This window comes from Oncorhynchus tshawytscha, unplaced genomic scaffold, assembly GCF_018296145.1.
Source record: "Oncorhynchus tshawytscha isolate Ot180627B unplaced genomic scaffold, Otsh_v2.0 Un_contig_3761_pilon_pilon, whole genome shotgun sequence".
Taxonomy (NCBI): domain Eukaryota; kingdom Metazoa; phylum Chordata; class Actinopteri; order Salmoniformes; family Salmonidae; genus Oncorhynchus; species Oncorhynchus tshawytscha.
Genome location: NW_024609794.1, coordinates 384,392 through 405,008, shown reverse-complemented (window position 1 = coordinate 405,008; position 20,617 = coordinate 384,392). Strand labels below are relative to the sequence as shown.

The window sequence follows — 20,617 nt, the reverse complement described above, 5'->3', positions numbered from 1 at the left end:
ACTGATTTAATAATGCATGTTGCTGTGGAGGTGACAGACACTCATGGCCTGGCTCTACTGTTCAGCAACACTAAAACCAGAGGGAGCCATTGTAATACTATGGTTCGCTCTGGTACTACACACACACATGCATGCATGCATACACAGTACCAGTCAAAAGTTTGGACATCCCTACTCATTCAAGGATTTTTATTTATTTTTACTATTTTCTAAGTTGTAGAATAATAGTGAAGACATCAAGACTATGAAATAACACATGGAATCATGTAGTTACCAAAACTGTTAAATGAATCAAAATATTTTTTTTATTTGAGATTCTTCAAAGTAGCCACCCTTTGCCTTCATTAGAGCTTTGCAAACTCTTGGCATTCTCTCAACCAGGCTTCATTAAGTAGTCACCTGGAATGCATTTCAATTAACAGGTGTGCCTTGTTAATTTGTGGAATTTCTTTCCTTAATACGTTTGAGCCAATCAGTTGTGTTGTGACAAGGTAGGTGTGGTATACAAAAGATAGCCCTATTTGGTAAAAGACCCTAACCCAACACACCTCCAGGCTGTATAAGGACTATTTGACCAAGAAGGAGAGTGATGGAGTGCTGCATCAGATGACCTGGCCTCCACAATCACCCAACCCCAACCCAATTTAAATGGTTTGGGATGAGTTGGACTGCAGAGTGAAGGAAAAACAGCCAACAAGTGCTCAGCATATGTGGGAACTCCTTCAAGACTGTTGAAAAAGCATTCCAAGTGACTACCTCCATGAAGCTGGTTGAGAGACTGCCAAGAGTGTGCAAAGCTGTCATCAAGGCAAAGGGTGGCTACTTTGAAGAATTTAAGATATATTTAGATAAGTTTAACACTTTTTTGGATGCTATGATTCCATGTGTTATTTCATAGTTTTGATGTCTTCACTATTATTCTACAATGTAGAAATATTGAGATGCATAGAATGTGTTCCTCCATTAAATACACACTCACAGGTGTAGTTCCCTTCATCAGATGGTTGTATGTTGGTGATGTGTAGAAACACTCCATCTCTCTATCTGTAGTGTGACTCTGGGGTCACAGGTGTTGTCTGTACCAATATTTTTTGGGGTCAGATATGACACTTGACAGACATTCCCACTACTTATCACTCTAGCTTACATATTACATAAATAATGTCGTTAATGGTTTGGGCAGGTAAGAGTTCCCAAATCTGTTTCCAATGTTTCTACTTGAATCTCTGTAAAAATGAAGGGACATGGCTTGTGAGTATATTGTTTAAATTAAAATGTTTATTTTGCATTGACTAGCATTACAATGCACTATTTTTTTTGCATTAGTGAAAGGTGTGTAAAAAAAAACGTTTTTTATTATACATTCACAAATGAATGAGAATATTCTGAATCAAATGTTGCTGCTTCCCTGAATGCAGTTCAAATGGTGCTGAGTGGAACTCCTATTGTTATACAAGGTAATGCTGATGGCATTAACATTTCACTACTATCAGAGGACAGGACCTCTTTCAGTGTTGTGCATGCTTTGTGTTTGAGGAAAGGACTAATCTTACGTTCAAAGACTGTGCACACACCCCACACCAGCAGAAGCAGAGAAAGCCTCAAGGCACGTCTTCCACACATAATGACCCACTGCAGAACCAGACGTTGGTCCAATATTTTCTGCTCGGACTAACAGTAGAACAAAAGTCAAACCAAAGTGATGGTCATTTGACAGGTTGTATCCAGTCACATAATCTTGTGATAGCACCACTTCCTCTCGGCTGTGTAACTGTATTCTATTTTCTGTGTTTCTTTCACAATGACAATACATCCCTTGGGCTCTGCAGTACAATAGCTTCTGACAGCTCTTCAAGACTGAGGGGGGGTTTATATCAAGTGTATGTAAGTGATAGTTAGATCTGGTCCTACAGGTTAATAACAGGAAATGAACCTACCAACTGCTATGATTATAATTCAACATTATTATAATCATTCAATTATTAACTTTTAAATACAAATTACTTTTTAATACATCTGCAGCAGGGCAATGAAGTCCAGGGGCCTCATTTATAAACCCTACATACTTATAAAATAGAGCCCAGAATGTACGTGCACCAGTAGTGATGCGTTGGTAAAATCACCGGGAAGCCAATTCAGAAAAAAAGCCATATTACAACCTGTGTGTTGTGATAATTGCATTGTTTGCTCTGTAACCTGTTAGTTCATATGCCTGGACACCATGATGTATAGACCTAAAGGCTGAGATGATAAGAAGACACAGTGGCAGAATAAATTCAACCATACCTTTTTTAAATTAATTACTGTATATAACTGAGATCAACATCTGTCCGGTGAAGTCTACAAAACATATTGCTATGTAACAAACAGTTATGTGACCTACAGCATGGTCAAACAAGGTAATATTTCCAACATTTTCAGACTACTAAACAACTATTGGTTTAGGACCATGGAGAGTTACCTCGAGTCACAGCTGCCTCCACTATTCCAGCACCATTTCAACATCTAATCACCTATGCTTAGTCTAATAAAGTGATAACTAAAAGATACCCAAAACTATTTAGTCCAATCAACATAAGCTAAATATGTGGCTGTCCATGGGACTGATTTCTGTGTGTGCGTGCAAGTAGAATAAACATGTTGACTCACTCTACTTGCAGAGAAACACCAATGCCATTGTCACGTTCTGACCTTTATTTACTTTGTTTTGTCTTTATTTAGTATGGTCAGGGCGTGAGTTGGGTTGGGCAGTCTGTGTGTTTTTCTATGTTGGGGTTTTGAGTTCAGCCTAGTATGGTTCTCAATCAGAGGCAGGTGTCGTTAGTTGTCTCTGATTGAGAATCATACTTAGGTAGCCTGGGTTTCACTGTTGGTTTGTGGGTGTTTGTTTCCGTGTGAGTGTTTGTTGCCACATGGTACTGTTTCGGTTTTGTTCGTTTCACATTTATTGTTTTGTAGTGTTCAGTTTATGTCTTTAAATAAACGTTATGGACACTTATCACGCTGCGCATTGGTCCTCCGATCCTTCTCGCTTCTCCTCCTCAGAAGAGGAGGTAGAATGCCGTTACAGCCATCCTCTTTCATGTTGCCTAAATGGTCTATCACTCTGTCAAACAGTACACGCGTTTAGTTTTTATTGTCCTAGGCTACCTGGCTAAAATACTTGCTCGCTAGACTCACTTCCTTTCATGGACAATGATACACTAGGCCAGATAGTTAACATTAGCATACTACATCTAGCTACATGTTGAACTTCCATCCTCTCAAGCCAGGGGCACAATGTATTAATTTATGGTTGGATCAGAATCGACGTTATAATCATTGGCCAGTACAGAGAATTAAGTAAAGCCACAAGTCTAAATCTCCATCCATGGCTAATTTAGGAAAGGGCAGATTTTTAGCTAGCTAGTTAGCCACCGTAGTACAACACAACGAGATGCAACAATTCACGTTTTTTTCTGTCAATAAAGACATTTGGCTTGTGATGTGATTGGTCTGAAGCCAAATCCAAACTGGCTTCCCTTGACACTTTTTGTTTATTTTGGTGCACCAGGACCATTCACAGCTGAATGATGGGCATTTTCAGGCAGAGTTTTAATACTCTTTCATGCGCATACAGTTTCAAGACAGGTCTGATTTATAATTGGAAACATGCAGGTGCCCAGTCTTTTCAGAAATGGCACACGCATTAGTGTGAAATTTACGCAATGGTTATAAATGAGGCCCCTGTGGTTTGTGAGGGAGCTTGTGAGAGGATTTTGCACCTATAACATTTCTGTCAAAAAGTAAAGTTGATATCTTATTTGGTAACTGCACCAGAAGCAGAAGCAGCCTGAATCCAAACATACTGGCCAACTGCAGAACCACACATTACTCAATGTTGTCTGCTGAGACCGAGTACAGAACTCAACGTCTATCCAACGTTAGTTGTTCAATAGAGAAACAAAGTAACACTTGGGTTGACTAGTTATAATGGACCTTGAGAGCTGAGAGGAGGAAGTGGTGCTGTTGTCTAGCTTCTACCAGTCTTACTGTTTCACAGAAACACTGGGACCTCTGCTAGTGCATCCTGGTCTTTGCAAAGCACCACGAGGCCGAATTATTAACTACAGCCACCTCAACAGGTCCACTTCCTCCTTTATACACAAACAATGATAGATTCTGCTCCACCACAAGGCTGAAGGGTTCTTATATCATATAAGCCTGATGTACTGTAGATAATGGTTTGTTTTCCTCTAGAGTGTACATGCTGGGTTACATCCATACAGTATACATATTACTCTATAGAGGCCATGGATCTGTTTGGAAGTGAAGTTTTAATGAATGCTTTAGTTTTGTCGTTACATCTCTTCACCTGAACATGTAATTCATGTAGGCCTACATGATACATGGAGATGGACCATTGAAAGCAAGGAAAATACATTGTCACGAAGCATGTTGTGATGATGACTGTAAATCTCTACTGCTGCAGGGAATATCTTTTACCAATCCAATACACTGACACCTGGAGAAAATGCACATTATCACATCTGTCCACAGGAACATTGGTTCTACGTAACAGAATGTGCATGATTCATAAAGTAAGTGCTGATATTTACAGCAACAGAAGACGATCTACAGTACAGGGCCTATTCAGCCAGGTGTCAGTAACCAATCAATGGAACTATATAAAGTCAGTGTATCAGCTGTAAAAATAGGGGCATTACAGTAATCAATATATACAGTAAATGGACATACTGTACAGTTGTATATCCAGGGCTGGTGAAATAGTATTTAACCCCTAGTGATAGAAAAAGGTGTCTAATGACATGTCGTCATTGGTCAACGGTGCCAGAGGTCAGGGGTTAGAAGGTGTCAGCTGCAGAGTTGAGTAAAGCCCATTGTCTCTCCTTGTGAACGTGCTGTAGGGCTCAATGTCCTGTTGCTCCACCTACAAAGACATTAACAATATGTCACCATATTACACTGTAGAATCTCATATGGGGCTTTGGAAATATTTGTAAATGTTGGCAAATTCAATTGAAAATGTGAAGGAGCATAGTCTGCAGATACCTTACAGGTAACAGCAAGTAATAACAGCCTTGACAGTCTTATGACTCCAGGTAATATCAAGCAGTAACAGCCCTGACAGTCTTACGAGTCCAGGTAACATCAAGCAGTAACAGCCCTGACAGTCTTATGACTCCAGGTAACATCAAGCAGTAACAGCCCTGACAGTCTTATGACTCCAGGTAACATCAAGCAGTAACAGCCCTGACAGTCTTATGACTCCAGGTAACATCAAGCAGTAACAGCCCTGACAGTCTTATGACTCCAGGTAACATCAAGCAGTAACAGCCCTGACAGTCTTATGACTCCAGGTAACATCAAGCAGTAGCCCTGACAGCCCTGACAGTCTTATGACTCCAGGTAACATCAAGCAGTAACAGCCCTGACAGTCTTAACAGCCCTGACTCCAGGTAACATCAAGCAGTAACAGCCCTGACAGTCTTATGACTCCAGGTAACATCAAGCAGTACTTATGACTCCAGAACATCAAGCCAGCCCTGACAGTCTTATGACTCCAGGTAACATCAAGCAGTAACAGCCCTGACAGTCTTATGACTCCAGGTAACAATCCAGGTAAGTCTTATCAACATCAAGGTAACAGCCCTGACAGTCTTATGCAGTAACAGCCCTGACAGTCTTATGACTCCAGGTAACATCAAGCAGTAACAGCCCTGACAGTCTTATGACTCCAGGTAACATCAAGCAGTAACAGCCCTGACAGTCTTATGACTCCAGGTAACATCAAGCAGTAACAGCCCTGACAGTCTTATGACTCCAGGTAACATCAAGCAGTAACAGCCCTGACAGTCTTATGACTCCAGGTAACATCAAGCAGTAACAGCCCTGATTGAAAGGGCCGTATTGTTGCATCACCTCTTTAAAGGTGTACACCGCTTTCTTCTGTGTTCTCCTGCTGTGTAAAAGAACAGAAGACCTGTGAATGAACGTAACATAAAATGGTTTTACACAGCAGATGCTTTCTGGAACAAAATGTTATGTGTGTTTGTGCGTGGCTGCATGCATGTTTTGTTCCAACACTAATTTTTGACAAGGCAGGAAGTGAGAAACCTCAACAGTTCAGTTATTAGTGACCTACAATAACCTTATCGAGTCAGACTTTAACGTAGGTCAAGTAGCCTATATCATACATCAGGGTATTTCATATGATCTCAGTTTTATCTGTTCATGCTCTATTGGCAGCTCTTTGTCACTCATAGTCACACCATTGACATTTAGTTGGCAAGCGAGCACAAACAAATCTTGGACCTAAAGTATAGCCTACCGCATATTTCTGAGTCCCATAGTTCTCTATATCAATTGTAGATCAGATTGCTATTTGAGCTTGAACTTACATTTTATTATTACAGTACCTCCATAACAAAGGAATTGATTAATTCAATTACCAAATATGTCAAATACCCATCAACTTTTCTTTTAACAAGCTAACAAGAATCTCTTACTTGTGATGACGTTTCTTCCTGATTATTCCAACAAGGACCACGACGGCTACAAATCCTGCAAAGGCTGTAATTATCATGACATTGAAAGGACATGTGAAAGAAAGGTTGTTTGTGACATGGGATCCTGAAAAAGAAAAGAGAAGAACTCATTGTGATCCTATATGGCTTGTTTCTCTTCCTCCACTCTGGTCATTTACATTGTTGACAGATGCTCAATTTTAAGACTATTTTTGATACAATCCAGTTCACTTGGACTGAGATGGTAGAAGTGACTAAATGAGAGCAAACATTCACAGTTCAAGCTAAATGTGACACGCAAACCAAACACTTACCATTGACAGAAATATTGAGATGCAAAAAATGTGTTCCTCCATTATATGCACACTCACAGGTGTAGTTCCCTTCATCAGATGGTTGTATGTTGGTGATGTTTAGAAACACTCTGTCACCCTCTATCTGTAGTGTGACTCTGGGGTCACAAGTGCTGTCTGTACCATTTTGGCCAAACCGAAGAGACACTTGACACTCACTCCCACCACTTTTCACTCTATCTACCTTACATATTACATACGTCATGTTATGAATGGTTTGGTTTAGACAGGAAAGAGTGCCCAAATCTGCTCCTGTTTCCAATGTTTTCACTTGATTCTCTGTAAACATGAAGGGAAATGGGTTGTAAGTGTATTGTTTCATTTAAAATGTTTGTTTTGCATTGACTACAATTGCAATTCCCAGTTTGTTGCATAAGAGAAAGTTGCGTGTGTGTGTGTGTGTGTGTGTGTGTGTGTACATATATATATATTCTGACGCAAACGTTTCTGCTTCCATAAATGCAGTTCAGATTGTGCTGAGTAGAACTCCTATTCTTATACGAGGTAATGATAATGCCGTTAATATTTAACAAATGAAACATGAGGACCGGACCCCTTTCCTTTTTCAGTGTTGTACAAACTGTACATGCATGCTGTGTGTTTGAGAACAGGACAAATCTTACCTTCAAAGGCTGTGCACACACACCACACCAGCAGAAGCAGAGAAAGCCTGAATGCACGTCTTCCACACATAATGACCCACTGCCAAACCAAATATTCGTCCAATATTTTCTGCTCAGACCGACGGCAGAACAAAAGGCAAACCAAAGTGATGGTCCTTTGACAGGTATGAAACAGTTACATGATCTGGTGCTGGCTGAGAGGAGGAAGTGGTGCTGTGTAAATGTATTCTAGCTTCTATGTGTGACTTTCACAATGACAATACATCTAGTGGGCTGTGTCTAGGGGCTCTGCAGTGCAACCACCACGTACTGCATAACAATAAATACACATGTCAAGAGGTCCACTTCCTGCTCTATCAACAATGATAGATTCTGACACCACCGCAAGACAGGGGGGTTACTGTATACCAAGTGTATGTAAGTGATGGTTACATCTGTCCTCCAGGTTATAACAGGAAATGAATCTACCCACTGCTATGTTTTATGATATAACTAATTATTTTTATTATTAAATTATGACCTTTTATATACCAATGCCTTATTGATACATCTGCAACAGGGCAATAAAGTCCAGGGGCCTCATTTATAAACCCTACATACTTATAAAATAGAGCCCAGAATGTATGTGCACCAGTAGTGATGCGTTGGTAAAATCACCGGGAAGCCAATCTAGAAAAAAAGCCATATTACAACCTTTATGTTGTGATAATTACAATGTTTGCTCTATAACCTATTAGTTAATTTGCCTGGACACCATGATATATAGGCCTAAAGGCTGAGACGATAAGAAAACACAGTGGCAGAATAAATTAAACCACACCTTTTGGTTTAATGTTTCTGACATGTCGTGGAAATTTCTTCTATTTACCAAATCATGAGCGCAAACCACACACAAGTCAGAGTTAGTTATCAAAGTCCATCTTTAATTATATCAGCTCTATCACAATCCTGTGACTCTCAGATAAATTCAGTGTCTCTCAATGAATTATCTGAGAGCCCCCCCACACATTGCAGCTGAGTTCCTTTAATAGCAAAGATACACATAGTCAGACAGCATAGACATAATTCATCGTTCAGCTTTGTCTCCTTTCCTAAACCCCAGAACCATAAACCAATCCTCCATATCAACAGGCATATATCAAATTGTCATTTAGATACAACCCACTCTAAATACAACCTCCTGGACAAACTCACGGAGAGGAGGGTGAGGCTATAGGTTAAGATAGAAACAACATAAGAGGGAGCATAGAATGATTCCAGACACTGCAAACCCTCCTTTCCCCACTGGGAAAGGTAGGGAATAAAAGATATGTTTACACATGATGACACTTTGACCTCTCCCCTCTCAGCGGCCCAGGCAACTTAGTTTTGACATAGAACAGATAACTGCAACCTCGCCACAGTATTATACAAAAATACCATTCTGATGACAAGTAATTTACACACATTAGATGAATATAAAACATCTTACAAATGTTACCAACAAATTCTGAATCTTCCACGACAGACATTTTCGGACTACTAAACAACTGATTTAATGGAGAGCTACCGCAAGTCACAAAGAATAACAGGAGCTGCCTCCACTATTCCAGCACCATGTTTCAACTTCAACATAATTACCTATGCTTAGTCTAATACAGTGACAACTAAAAGATTTAGTCAATAATCAATGTAAACTAAATATGACATGGCTGTCCATATTACTGATTCCTGTGTGTGTGTGCAAGTACAAACAACATGTCGACTCACCCTATTTGTAGAAAAATAATGATGCCATCCTCCTCTTTCATGTTGCCTAAACGGTCTATCACTCTGTCATACAGTACACGCTTTTAGTTTCTGTTGTCCTAGGCTACCTGGATAAAATACTTGCTCACTAGACTAACTTCCTTTCATGGACAACAATACGCCTGGCCAACTAGTTAACATTAACCTTCTACATCTAGCTACATGTTGAACTTCCATCCTCTCAAGCCAGGGGCACAATATATGAATTTATGGTTGTCACACTCTGACCATAGTTTGCTTTGTTTGTTTCTATGTTTTGGTTGGTCAGGGTGTGATATGAGTGGGCATTCTATGTTGTATGTCTAGTTTGTCTGTTTCTATGTGTTTTGGCCTGATATGGTTCTCAATCAGAGGTAGGTGTTAGTCGTTGTCTCTGATTGGGAAACATATTTAGGTAGCCTGTTTTGTATTGTGGGGTGTGGATTATAGTTCCTGTTTCCAGTGTTTACGTTACGGGACTGTTTCGTCTTCGGTTCATTTCGTCAGTTTATTGTTTTGTTTGTTGTTTAAGTATTCTATTAAAATGGATTATCATCACGCTGCATTTTGGTCCTCCTCTCTTTCGCCCGACGAAGAACGTTAATGGTTGGATCACAATCGCTGTTATAGTCTGTCGTGTCTTTGGCAACATTAAACTGAAGACTGTTGTTTTATCAAATCAATTCTCTGTAATTATTATTACGTTATTAAACTGAATAATCACGTAAATGTAATTTACTAGGAAGTCGGGGCACCAAGGAAAATATTCAGATTACAAATTATCATTTTCCTAATACAACTTTCAGATATTAAAATATCTGATCAACTAGTGTTCTAATTAATGAATTATTCTTTACGTTAGTCTCATTCCAAACGTCGTACATTTTTGGTTATCTGCACGAACCCAGTCTTCACTATGAATCATCCATACAACAATTGTCTCTATTAACTAAATAATCACAGAAATGAGAAGTGCGCGAAAGATAATAGACACTACAAAGTTGATAATTACAACCATTGAAATGCTAATCCTTTGCACATGAACGCTCACTCATTCGGGAAAAATTGCAATCAATATATAGATTTAGGCTCAGTGTGTCGTCGTGATCTCTGTTGGAATCATCCTTCTTTCTGCTGGAAATTCATCCGCCCCTCTCTGAATCCCTGGAGTCTTTGGTTAGAATGACTACTTCAGAGTAACATTCAGAAATGTTCTTATAGAATAGATGTTTCGGCGGTTGTCGGCCTTTGCATTCAATGGTATAGAATTCCTAGCTGCAGACTTGTAATTAGTATCAAAGATTTGCTCTTATTCTGTCGGTATCGATAGTCTGAGTTTCAACAACCATTACAACCTTAGTTTATACTCCAGTTTAGGGTCTCTACTCAAACCTTAGCCCTCTCGGTAATTGAGGTTCGGGTGTAAAGGGAAATTCCCAAGGTAGGGGTTATATCCAGAACAGTAGGAAAGGGCTGTCCCATGGAGCCAGATCAATGTATGTGCTCATGGGGTGGGCCTATGACTTAGTTAAACTCCAAAGGGAATTGGCGTTTCCTTCATTAAACAGTTTAAAATCACATTACATAATTTCACAAATAGTTTAATCTTTACTCATTTATTTTATACAACAATTAGATTGCAAGCCTCGCAACTGAGACTCTTGTATAAACAGAGTTATGGTAATGTGGCCGTATTGTCTCATAAGTTTCACAAACATTAAACGAAATGGGCCGGTTGTAGCTGGATTCTCCCCAGACCGTGTACACATTCTCCAAAACATGGACATTGTTCAGTTCTCAAGTTCTGTGATGTGGAAGAGGTTCCTTTGTTCTCCTGTGAAACTTTCTCTCTATACTGTCTGGCCATGAGGAGAGAGACTCCTCTAGGAATTTATGACCTGCATAACAGAGCCTGGGTGTAGGGGGAAGAGAGAGAGGTGGTGAGAGAGAGAGAGGTGGTGTGAGCGAGAGAGAGGTGGTGAGAGAGAGGATGGTGCAGAGAGATGGGGATGGTACTCGCTATCCCCAAAGAGGGCCAAGTCATGACAAATCAAATTTATTTATATAGCCCTTCATACATCAGCTGATATCTCAAAGTGCTGTACAGAAACCCAGCCTAAAACCCCAAACAGCAAGCAATGCAGGTGTAGAAGCACGGTGGCTAGGAAAAACTCCCTAGAAAGGCCAAAACCTAGGAAGAAACCTAGAGACGAACCAGGCTATGTGGGGTGGCCAGTCCTCTTCTGGCTGTGCCGGGTGGAGATTATAACAGAACATGGCCAAGATGTTCAAATGTTCATAAATGACCAGCATGGTCCAATAATAATAAGGCAGAACAGTTGAAACTGGAGCAGCAGCACGGCCAGGTGGACTGGGGACAGCAAGGAGTCATCATGTCAGGTAGTCCTGAGGCATGGTCCTAGGGCTCAGGTCCTCAGAGAGAGAAAGAAAGAGAATTAGAGAGAGCACACTTAAATTCACACAGGACACCGAATAGGACAGGAGAAGTACTCCAGATATAACAAACTGACCCTAGCCCCCCGACACATAAACTACTGCAGCATAAATATTGGAGGCTGAGTGTCAGTGGCCTGTATGGAGAATTAAGTAAAACCACAACTCCAAATACCTATCTCCATCCATGGCTAATTTGGGAAAGGGACCATTTTTAGCTAGCTAGCTAACCACCGGAGTACAACAACACAACAAGATGCAACAATTACATTTTTTTCTGTCAATAAAGACATTTGGCTTGTGATGTGATTGGTCTGAAGCCAAATCCAGACTGGCTTCCCTTGACACGAACAATGTTTCTGTAGGCTACTGCGATGGCAGTTTGCAAAACAAATCCCCTCCCAATTGAAACAAATAATAATCATGATATCATTCAGCCAGGTAGGCATACTTTGTAGTTAACATTTAATTGAGAATATTAGTGGGAAAGCCTTTCTATCTACTCATAAGACACTTGCAGTAACATCAGTAGCTTGTCTCTAACTGACAAAACAAAGTGATAGATAAGCGCGCGTGCACGCACGCACACAAATACCCATGATGTTGCTTCTTCAGAAAGCTGTATACTACACTATTGTTTTTTAAACATTTTAATTATTGTAACATTATTTTTCTGCCTGTTGAGGGTGACAGTTTGGTTTGGTGCTCATCTTTCTGCTGCCACGCAATATCATCCAGTGGATACATTCAATAGTTGTACAATTTTATAATACAAGTATCAAACTTGGTACACTAATACCTGCTACCTTAAGGACTATTTTAAAGATTGAAGGCAGTCTGGGAAGCCTGTCAATCAACCAGGACTGATATTTTAATAAAATGGCTGCCATCTGGATTTCCTGTTAGAAGAAAATAGGGTATAAAAACAAAGGGTCGCACACTCCATATGTATAACCTCCCAGTCATTTATTGGGTAAAAAAACACAAACTTTTCAGCATCACTGTGCCTTCTTCAGGATAAAATAGAGTCAAATCATTCCAAACAATATAAAAATTGCTAATGTTATCTTCCCACTAAATAAATCCCACAGGTAATATAGAAAGTAATTCTGATCATAAAGTACTTAAGACCTTATTGGTGCACTATGCAGAAATGGCTCATTTCCTGGTTGCAAAAATTATAAGAGTTCGCCAAATTTCTGTTTGTGACAAAACAAGCAAGTATAGTGTAAAGAATCATTGTACCATCTGAACCGCTATTAAATATATTTTCCATAACCAAAAATATTGTATTTACAGCTGTTTGAAGCTGGTGTACAAAACTGAAAGTAAAAGACGCAACAACTAAATTTAAGAATGGGAAGCATAGAAATAGATCACATAGAACAGATCTACCACATCTTAGACTTGCTTTCAATGAGAATGACAGATGTAAGAAATTATAGTTTTTGTGAATTAGGTCTGGTTATCCCAAACGTTACATATTGCAGTTTTAATAGGGGTCATTTTGACCATAGTCCAGCGGCTACATGAAGATTTTTGCTACTTTGTGATAGAGCCACTAACATTTCACACACATATAGGGAATGTGTTAATATGTCATTTTGGCTATAGTGCCATAACTGATTTTGTCCATTTAGTCCCCTGGTGGTAATTTTAAATATGGCCACCAACCAGCTGCATGCATGTGGCGATTTTGGACTAGATTCACATGACCATATCTCCATAAATAATTGGTACATACAGCCCATTGATTGTTTTAAATGTTTGAGGGGGTCTGGAAAGCACAATAAAATGGCTAAAAAATGCCATATATACGTATCCTTTAAACTTTTTGTAGAAAAGTGGGGAAAACTGATCCCTGGTTGACTTATGCTTCCCAAATTGTCTCCAATCTTTAAAATGTCTAGTATTAGTGGGCCAAGTTGGATGTTGGAACGATCTTGTGTATACTGTGTTTGGTTCTTATCCACTGTTTGTTTCACTTTCACCTCCTGGCCAGCAGAGGGCAATACCACGTTCCCCTCCCCTCAAATGACCCATTGTTAGTTTCTACATCGGTGGTCTTTATCAAATCTGTCAGATTTCTCGGGTGCTTTACACCGGGTACACAGTTTAAAAGTCCAGTTAAACATTAATGCAGGTAAGCGCCATAAATTATGATTTTGCAGTCGGTTTATTAAGCGGTGTAGCTAGCTCAGAGCGGTCTGATTCAACTTTTAGAAGCTGCGTTTGCTGTGTCTAAGGTTTGCATTACAATGTGTTCGCTAGCTAACGTAGGTGATTTAGCTAGCTAGCAAGCAAGGATTAGCCTGCTGTCTAATTCTTCACTCAGCTAAACGTGTATTCTGTTTTTGGACTAGTCATACAGTCTATTGTCATGTTATGACACTTCTTGCTAAATTGTATGTTGCTTGCTGTTCAGCAATATCTCTTTCTGTTTTGCTTCCCAATGCAATGCTGTGTCAGTCATGGCATGTAACGTTATCCTTCTGCTTTCTCTAGTCACTGATCATGAAAAGTTCAAAGGAAGCTGTGCAGACTGCTGCCAAGGAGTTCCTCCAGTTCGTGAACAAAGGAGTGTCTCCATACCACGGTCAGAACACGAATCATTCTAGGACTGGTAGTTTGATAGTTAAAGAAATGGTGTCAGTACTACAGGTTCAGAACAATGGCAATATAATATTTTGTAGGCATGTAGCTGTCAAGAGCATGTAACCAAATGCAGTGGGAGACCCTATTTGGACCTAACTTAAATGGACCTTGATCTCTAAATAAGATATCTTTCAGGCGGATGTCCTCTTTCTGAGCCTGTACGGATGCCGTTTTGTTGTGTAGCCTACCTTTGCACTCTGATCCATGTACAGTCCATTCACATTATCCTTCGCCTAGATCTCCTCCTGACCTGTCTTAAAGCCACCCTCTTATCAGACAGTTAATTGATATGTCCCCCGGTTGCACAGGTTGTAACTCATAAAAGGAACGATGTGGCCTGAAGTTAATGTCCTGCTCTTTTCACTCTGTCCTATTTGTGAGCAGTGGTTGAGGAGTGTAAGTCTCGTCTGCTGGGGGCTGGCTTTACTGAGCTGAAGGAGACTGAGCAGTGGAACATCAAGCCTGCCAGTAAGGTCAGTCAGTCAGGGGATTGTCACCGTCTTAGTGGTTCTTCATGGATAGCTCCTCTGTCTCAGTGGCCATCTTCCAGAGATAGTTTCCCCCCCTCCTCTCCTCTCCTCTCTGCTGGTTCCATACTCTCTCTTATAGGGGAAGGAGAATATGTCATTAGTACCTTCAGCTGTGCTTAATTGCCTCTGGTTGCCTTCTTGGGCTACTATCCGTGAGCCCAGCCTGCCCTCTGGTGGTCCTTCCACATTGTTTTCTTTCAAACTGCGCTTGATTGAGAACTAACTACTCCTCTTCTCTCAACAGTACTTTGTGACCCGTAACTACTCCTCCATTATCGCTTTTGCTGTGGGTGGACATTTCCAGCCAGGCAATGGCTTCACTATGATTGGAGCACACACAGACAGCCCCTGTCTGAGGGTAAGGATGAAATTCTACACTTGGGATACGCTGGGAAAATGACTGGGCCGTGTTCATGACTGGGCCGTGTTCATTCGGGACAAAACTTTTGAAACAGTCAGGTAATGTCTGAACTTGTCCATTTAAAGAACAAATGTTTTAGTTTTCTGTTGCAAATTGATTTGCTACGGTGTACCCTACTGAACACGACCCAGGGCTAACACCGCCAACCACTGGGGATAGTAGGTCATACTTGTATTTGGTCGCTAACTTGACACCCTTCTCTCTCTGTGTGGTTGATTCAGATTAAGCCACGGTCCAAGAAGACCAAACAGGGCTGTCTGCAGGTGGGGGTGGAGTGCTACGGAGGAGGAATCTGGAACACCTGGTTTGACCGGGATCTGACCATCGCCGGTCGTGTTATGGTCAAGGTATGGCAATGTAACCCTACCCATCTAACCCTTCATTCACAACTGAAACATTAAGGTTGGCCCATTCTTAGGTTTCTGAACCGTCATGAACTATGTGTTGAAGTGTGTCTGGAGAATGGAGGTGTGTTTGTGAGAGGACCTTACATGGGAGTTGTTGTGTTATTGTGTTGCAGACTGGAGATAAGCTGGTCCATCGTCTGGTTCACGTGCCCCGGCCGATCATGAGGATCCCCCACCTGGCCATCCACCTCCAGAGGGACATCAACGACTCCTTCGGCCCCAACAAGGAGAACCACCTGTAAGTCCCAGGTTGCATGTCAGAAGTCTTAACTGGCTTCCTCTCCTCCATCTACACTGATCTGACGACAGGACAGGTGCAGGCAGTATGGCTGGAATTTGCTGTCACCTCTTCTGTTCTTTCACATCAGTGCAGTTGAAGGGGAGGAGACATACCCCTCAAGGGACCAGGAGAACAAACATGAATTGGACAGGAAAATAAGTGTTTAGTAACTGTTTGTGTGACAGAGTGCCCATCCTAGCCACTGCTGTACAGGAGGAGTTGGAGACTGGCTGCTGTTCCACTGGGGATGCCTGCAATGCCACCACTTTTGTAAGACTCTTAACTATCCATATCTCTCACTGTACACTCTGCAGTACTAGATAGTTATACACAGTCCAATGTACCACACACACTAATCAATCACTTGCCTTACACAACTTCAGTAGGCCTTTAGTACATTTCTCCATCTCTCTCACTCGTCCAGGCAGAGAAGCACCACCCGGCCCTGGTCAAGGTGCTGTGTTCAGAGCTGGATGTTCAGCCTGAGGCCCTGCTGGACTTTGAGCTGTGTCTGGCTGACACTCAGCCAGGGGTGAGTCTCCTCTCCTCAACACCTCCTCCCCCTCTGTTGGTAATGCCATCGATAACAGATTACTGACGTGTGTGTCTGCTGCATAGGCAATTGGAGGTGTGTTTGAAGAGTTCATCTACTCCCCCCGTCTGGACAACCTCCACAGCTGCTACTGTGCCCTACAGGTGAGTCTCCTCTGTTCCAACTCAACACTCCACCTCCAGACACTAACACCAGCCACCTCATCAACCGGTCTCCTTCTCAAAGTACAGCTCTGAGAGTAGGAACCTCACATCTTTTCCTCCGGTGTGTTTGAGAGGGACGAGAGGAATTGGGAACATGACTACCACCATAATGTGAACGTCCTCTTTAACCTTACCATTTATTCTCCTAACCTCTACTTCCACTTTAACCTTAATTCCCCTAACCTTTACCCTCTTTTCCTCTGTCCACTAGGCTCTGATGGTCTCCTGCATATCTGGAGACTCTTTGGCCACAGACCCCAACATCAGGATGGTGACTCTGTTTGACAATGAAGAGGTCGGTCCCCCAGTCCTGTGTTGGCTAAATTCCTTCTGTGTAGAGCTAGGGCTTCTCCTTATCACTGGCCTATAGCAATGAACTATAACTAGGGCCCAGGGTTTTCTGGTGGTTAGGAAAAACCCCTGGGGATATGTTCACAAAGTATCTCTCATAAGGAGTGCTGATATAGGATCAGGTTCCCCCTCTGATTAATTATAATTTAAAAGGTACAACTGATCCTAGATCAGCACTCCTACTCTGAGATGTTTTGTCAATATGGCCTCTGTATATCTAACTCAGGGCTCTCCAACCCTGTTCCTGGAGAGAGACCCTCCTGTAGGTTTAGACTCCAACCCTGTTCCTGGAGAGAGACCCTTCTGTAGGTTTAGACTCCAACCCTGTTCCTGGAGAGAGACCCTCCTGTAGGTTTAGACTCCAACCCCAGTTGTAAAATGACTGATTTAGCCTATCACCCAGCTAATTAATAGAATCAGGTGCTCTAAATTAGGGTTGGAGTGTGAACCTACAGGAGGGTAGCTCTCCAGCAACAGGGTTGGAGTATAAACCTACAGGAGGGAACTGGTTTGGTGAACCCTAACCTAACACTTCCCCCCTATGGCCTGTAGGTGGGGTCAGAGAGCGCCCAGGGGGCAGCGTCCAACCTGACAGAGCTGATCCTGAGTCGACTGTCCTCCTCCCCCACCAACCTCACAGCCTTCCAGCAGGCGGTGCCACGCTCCTTCATGATCAGCGCCGACATGGCCCACGCCCTGCACCCCAACTACCAGTCAGTACCATACAGTAACCTGTCAATCACTCCAGTCTCTACAGTAACACTCCAATTACCAGTCAGTTTACTCCTACTCCCTATAGAAACGCCGTACTGTTAATCACTCTGTGGTTGCATCCCAATTCTCCACCATTTTCCCAAAGTGTCTACTTCCTGCCATGGATTTAATGGTGGAGCCTCTCCTCCAGCCCATTACACCAATCAAATGTTTTTAGATCCATGACAGAAAGTGTGCAAGTGAGGTCAGGTTCTAGAACATCATCCCAACTACCGGTCAGGTTCTAGAACATCATCCCAACTACCGGTCAGGTTCTAGAACATCATCCCAACTACCGGTCATGCTTTAGAAAAAGGGTGGAGAATCAGGACACAACCTCTGTCTCTAGTAACACCCCAACTACCAGTCAGAGGTTGTGTCCTGATTCTCCACCCTTTTTCTAAAGCGTGACTGGTAGTTGGAATGATGTTCTAGACCCTGACTGGTAGTTGGGATGTTACTAGAGACAATGTGCTGTTACAGCCCATAGAAAACATACTAACATTCACACTGTCTCTACCAGTCAGGTTCAAGAACAACATCCCAACTACCAGTCAGTGTACAGTATACCTGGGGAATAATAGTCTCATTTATATATTTATATCATATTGGATATATAATTGACTGCTGTTGTACTGTTTTTGTGCCAGCTGGGACCAGAAGACCGTTTGAAAGATGTTTGCTGTGTTTCTAGTTTTAATCGACTTTCATTTTCACCCTAGGGAGAAGCATGATGAAAACCACAGACCAGCCTTCCACAAGGTACAGAGCTCAAATTAGCCCCTCAGCAATACGCACTGAAAACCCACATTAGAACTGGTGGACATATTGTTGGAATCTTCTACAAAAAATGTCTACAATTTAGATTTAGGTAAAATAGTCATGGTGGACCTGTGTAATATTTGTGGCAGACGTGCTCTACATTTATGTATGTTTTCTATACAGATATCTGAGGTTGTAGTCCGTGTGATTGTCTGAATGTCCTCTCTCTCAGGGTCCTGTAGTTAAATTCAACAGTAACCAGCGCTATGCCACTACGGCTGTGACGGCCTCCATCTTGAGAGAGATCGCCAGTCGTGTTGGTGTGCCTCTTCAGGTAATGTGTGTCTGTGTGTGTGTGTGTGTCTGTGTGTGTCTCTGTGTGTCTGTGTGTGGTGCACTGCGCGGGTTTGTGATCTTGTTTCTTAAATCCACTCCGCAAGGAGCACATCTCCTAGCAAAGTAGTGCTGAGGTGAAGAAAGTGCAGTAGTGTAGTGGGGATTTAAACCAAGCCGGTGGTGTAGTGGGGATTTAAACCAAGCCGGTGGTGTAGTGGGGATTTAAACCAAGCCGGTGGTGTAGTGGGGATTTAAACCAAGCCGGTGGTGTAGTGGGGATTTAAACCAAGCCGGTGGTGTAGTGGGGATTTAAACCAAGCCGGTGGTGTAGTGGGGATTTAAACCAAGCCGGTGGTGTAGGGGTTATTTTAAACCAAGCTTATGGGAGAGATGAGGGAGACTGAAATGAGAACGTCTGCCTCTTAAGAGTAGATGAAGGATGTTCCGCTCCCACAAGGGCACTTTATTCACCTCAGGGCCTGGTGAAACTACCGCTCTGGTCCATTTCCCTCCCTGAAGTGTGCACTCATTCACCCCCATATGGACTCCGAGGAATGGACCGGTGTAAAGCCAGATTTAAATAGCAGAGATGCAGGAAGGACAGTTCCAGTTCTGACTCATGTTGAGTTTCCCCACACAGCTGACATCCAATGTATGTCTGAGTGATTAATGGGCATCCATGGCACATGGAAATGTAATAAAATAAATCTGAATGTAACAGTACATGTGTCTTATTCTCTCCACAGATGCTTCAACTGTACCTAGTAAGCATGTGTTAATTCATTACCCTCCTGACCCTTTTTCTGTGGCCCCAGGATGTGATGGTGCGTAACGACAGCCCCTGTGGGACCACCATCGGCCCCATCCTGTCTTCCCGCCTGGGGATCCCCGTGCTGGACATCGGTGCCCCCCAGCTGGCCATGCACTCCATCAGGGAGATGTGCTGCACCTCCGGGGTGCTCCAGTCTACCAACCTATTCAAGGTACTGGACCCTGTACTAACCCACTCCAGGGTTGGGGTCAATTCAGGAAGTACACTAAATTTCCAATTCCCTTGAATGCTTGTCAATTAGGAAAATGTGGCTTTGGAATGACCCCCTGACCCACTCATCACACTGATACCCTTTTCACTCTGCTGTTTCTCTATGAGCCAAACTGAGCCAAGCGGTTCTCCTGGCCTGGGTACACATCTACTGTAGTTGCTGGACAATGTGTAAGGAAAATATCAGAGCCAGCACAGTGTGGGAACAGCATGTTAGTGTGAAAGTGGAATCAGACAGTCTACATTCTATGGGTCTAATTGTGTTGTAATCTGACCAGACATAGTGAACCATAATGTCTCACTATGTTGATGTATGATGATGTGTCTTCCGTCTGTTCTTACCAGGGCTTCTTTGAGCTCTTCCCCACTGTGAGAGACATGGTGACTGTGGACTAGCCTGGGGGAAGGACACAGCATGGACAGAAGGACAGACAGATGTCCTCCTCTGGGTCTCTCTACACACTGTGTTATTTGTATACTCACATGACACAGTGCTACAGCAGAACGTTTTGCACACATTCAGAGGCAAGGAAAGTTTCCTTCAAATGATGTTTCTGATGAACTAAAATGGTTTATAAAATAATACATTTTTAATCTACA

At 42.2% G+C, this 20,617-nt stretch overlaps 2 protein-coding genes across 7 annotated transcripts in view; one reads left to right on the top strand and one right to left on the bottom strand.

The window, feature by feature from the left end:
• Positions 1-20,617, top strand: part of LOC112218014 (aspartyl aminopeptidase) — a 25,663-nt gene extending 5,046 nt beyond the window's left edge. Inside the window, exons 1-15 of one of the 3 annotated variants that reach the window (XM_042318138.1) lie at positions 13,735-13,867; positions 14,230-14,320; positions 14,764-14,852; positions 15,154-15,267; positions 15,552-15,677; positions 15,851-15,975; positions 16,203-16,287; positions 16,442-16,549; positions 16,636-16,713; positions 16,985-17,068; positions 17,677-17,837; positions 18,600-18,639; positions 18,872-18,973; positions 19,791-19,958; positions 20,363-20,617. In XM_042318138.1, the coding sequence (XP_042174072.1) occupies positions 13,862-13,867; positions 14,230-14,320; positions 14,764-14,852; positions 15,154-15,267; positions 15,552-15,677; positions 15,851-15,975; positions 16,203-16,287; positions 16,442-16,549; positions 16,636-16,713; positions 16,985-17,068; positions 17,677-17,837; positions 18,600-18,639; positions 18,872-18,973; positions 19,791-19,958; positions 20,363-20,413 (1,428 nt within the window). In that variant the 5' untranslated portion in view covers positions 13,735-13,861 and the 3' untranslated portion in view covers positions 20,414-20,617. Of the gene's footprint in view, positions 1-13,734; positions 13,971-14,229; positions 14,321-14,763; positions 14,853-15,153; positions 15,268-15,551; positions 15,678-15,850; positions 15,976-16,202; positions 16,288-16,441; positions 16,550-16,635; positions 16,714-16,984; positions 17,069-17,676; positions 17,838-18,599; positions 18,640-18,871; positions 18,974-19,790; positions 19,959-20,362 lie in introns of those variants that run through there. The other 2 variants (XM_042318139.1, XM_042318140.1) reach the window with 2 other exon arrangements.
• On the bottom strand, positions 4,153-7,803 carry LOC112237162. 4 transcript variants are annotated; one of them, XM_042318143.1, is made up of 5 exons: positions 7,504-7,801; positions 6,842-7,159; positions 6,510-6,633; positions 5,923-5,983; positions 4,153-4,930 (listed from the first exon to the last, which is right to left on the bottom strand). In XM_042318143.1, the coding sequence occupies exons 1-5, from the start codon at positions 7,571-7,573 to the stop codon at positions 4,838-4,840; spliced, it is 666 nt and encodes a 221-aa protein (XP_042174077.1). In that variant the 5' UTR covers positions 7,574-7,801; the 3' UTR covers positions 4,153-4,837. The 4 variants fall into 4 exon arrangements, with proteins under 4 accessions (XP_042174077.1, XP_042174079.1, XP_042174080.1 ...); XM_042318145.1 differs by having other exon boundaries at positions 4,176-4,930; positions 6,510-6,573; positions 7,504-7,803; XM_042318146.1 differs by having other exon boundaries at positions 4,178-4,930; positions 5,923-5,962; positions 6,510-6,573; positions 7,504-7,803.

Excerpts from the sequence above, each read along its gene's own strand:
- LOC112237162 (XM_042318143.1), bottom strand. The coding sequence starts at position 7,573 with ATGTGTGGAAGACGTGCATTCAGGCTTTCTCTGCTTCTGCTGGTGTGG. Across the intron at positions 6,634-6,841 it reads TCTCAATATTTCTGTCAATG|GATCCCATGTCACAAACAAC; the intron begins GTAAGTGTTTGG and ends TTTCTTTTTCAG. Across the intron at positions 5,984-6,509 it reads AGGAAGAAACGTCATCACAA|GTCTTCTGTTCTTTTACACA; the intron begins GTAAGAGATTCT and ends GTTCATTCACAG.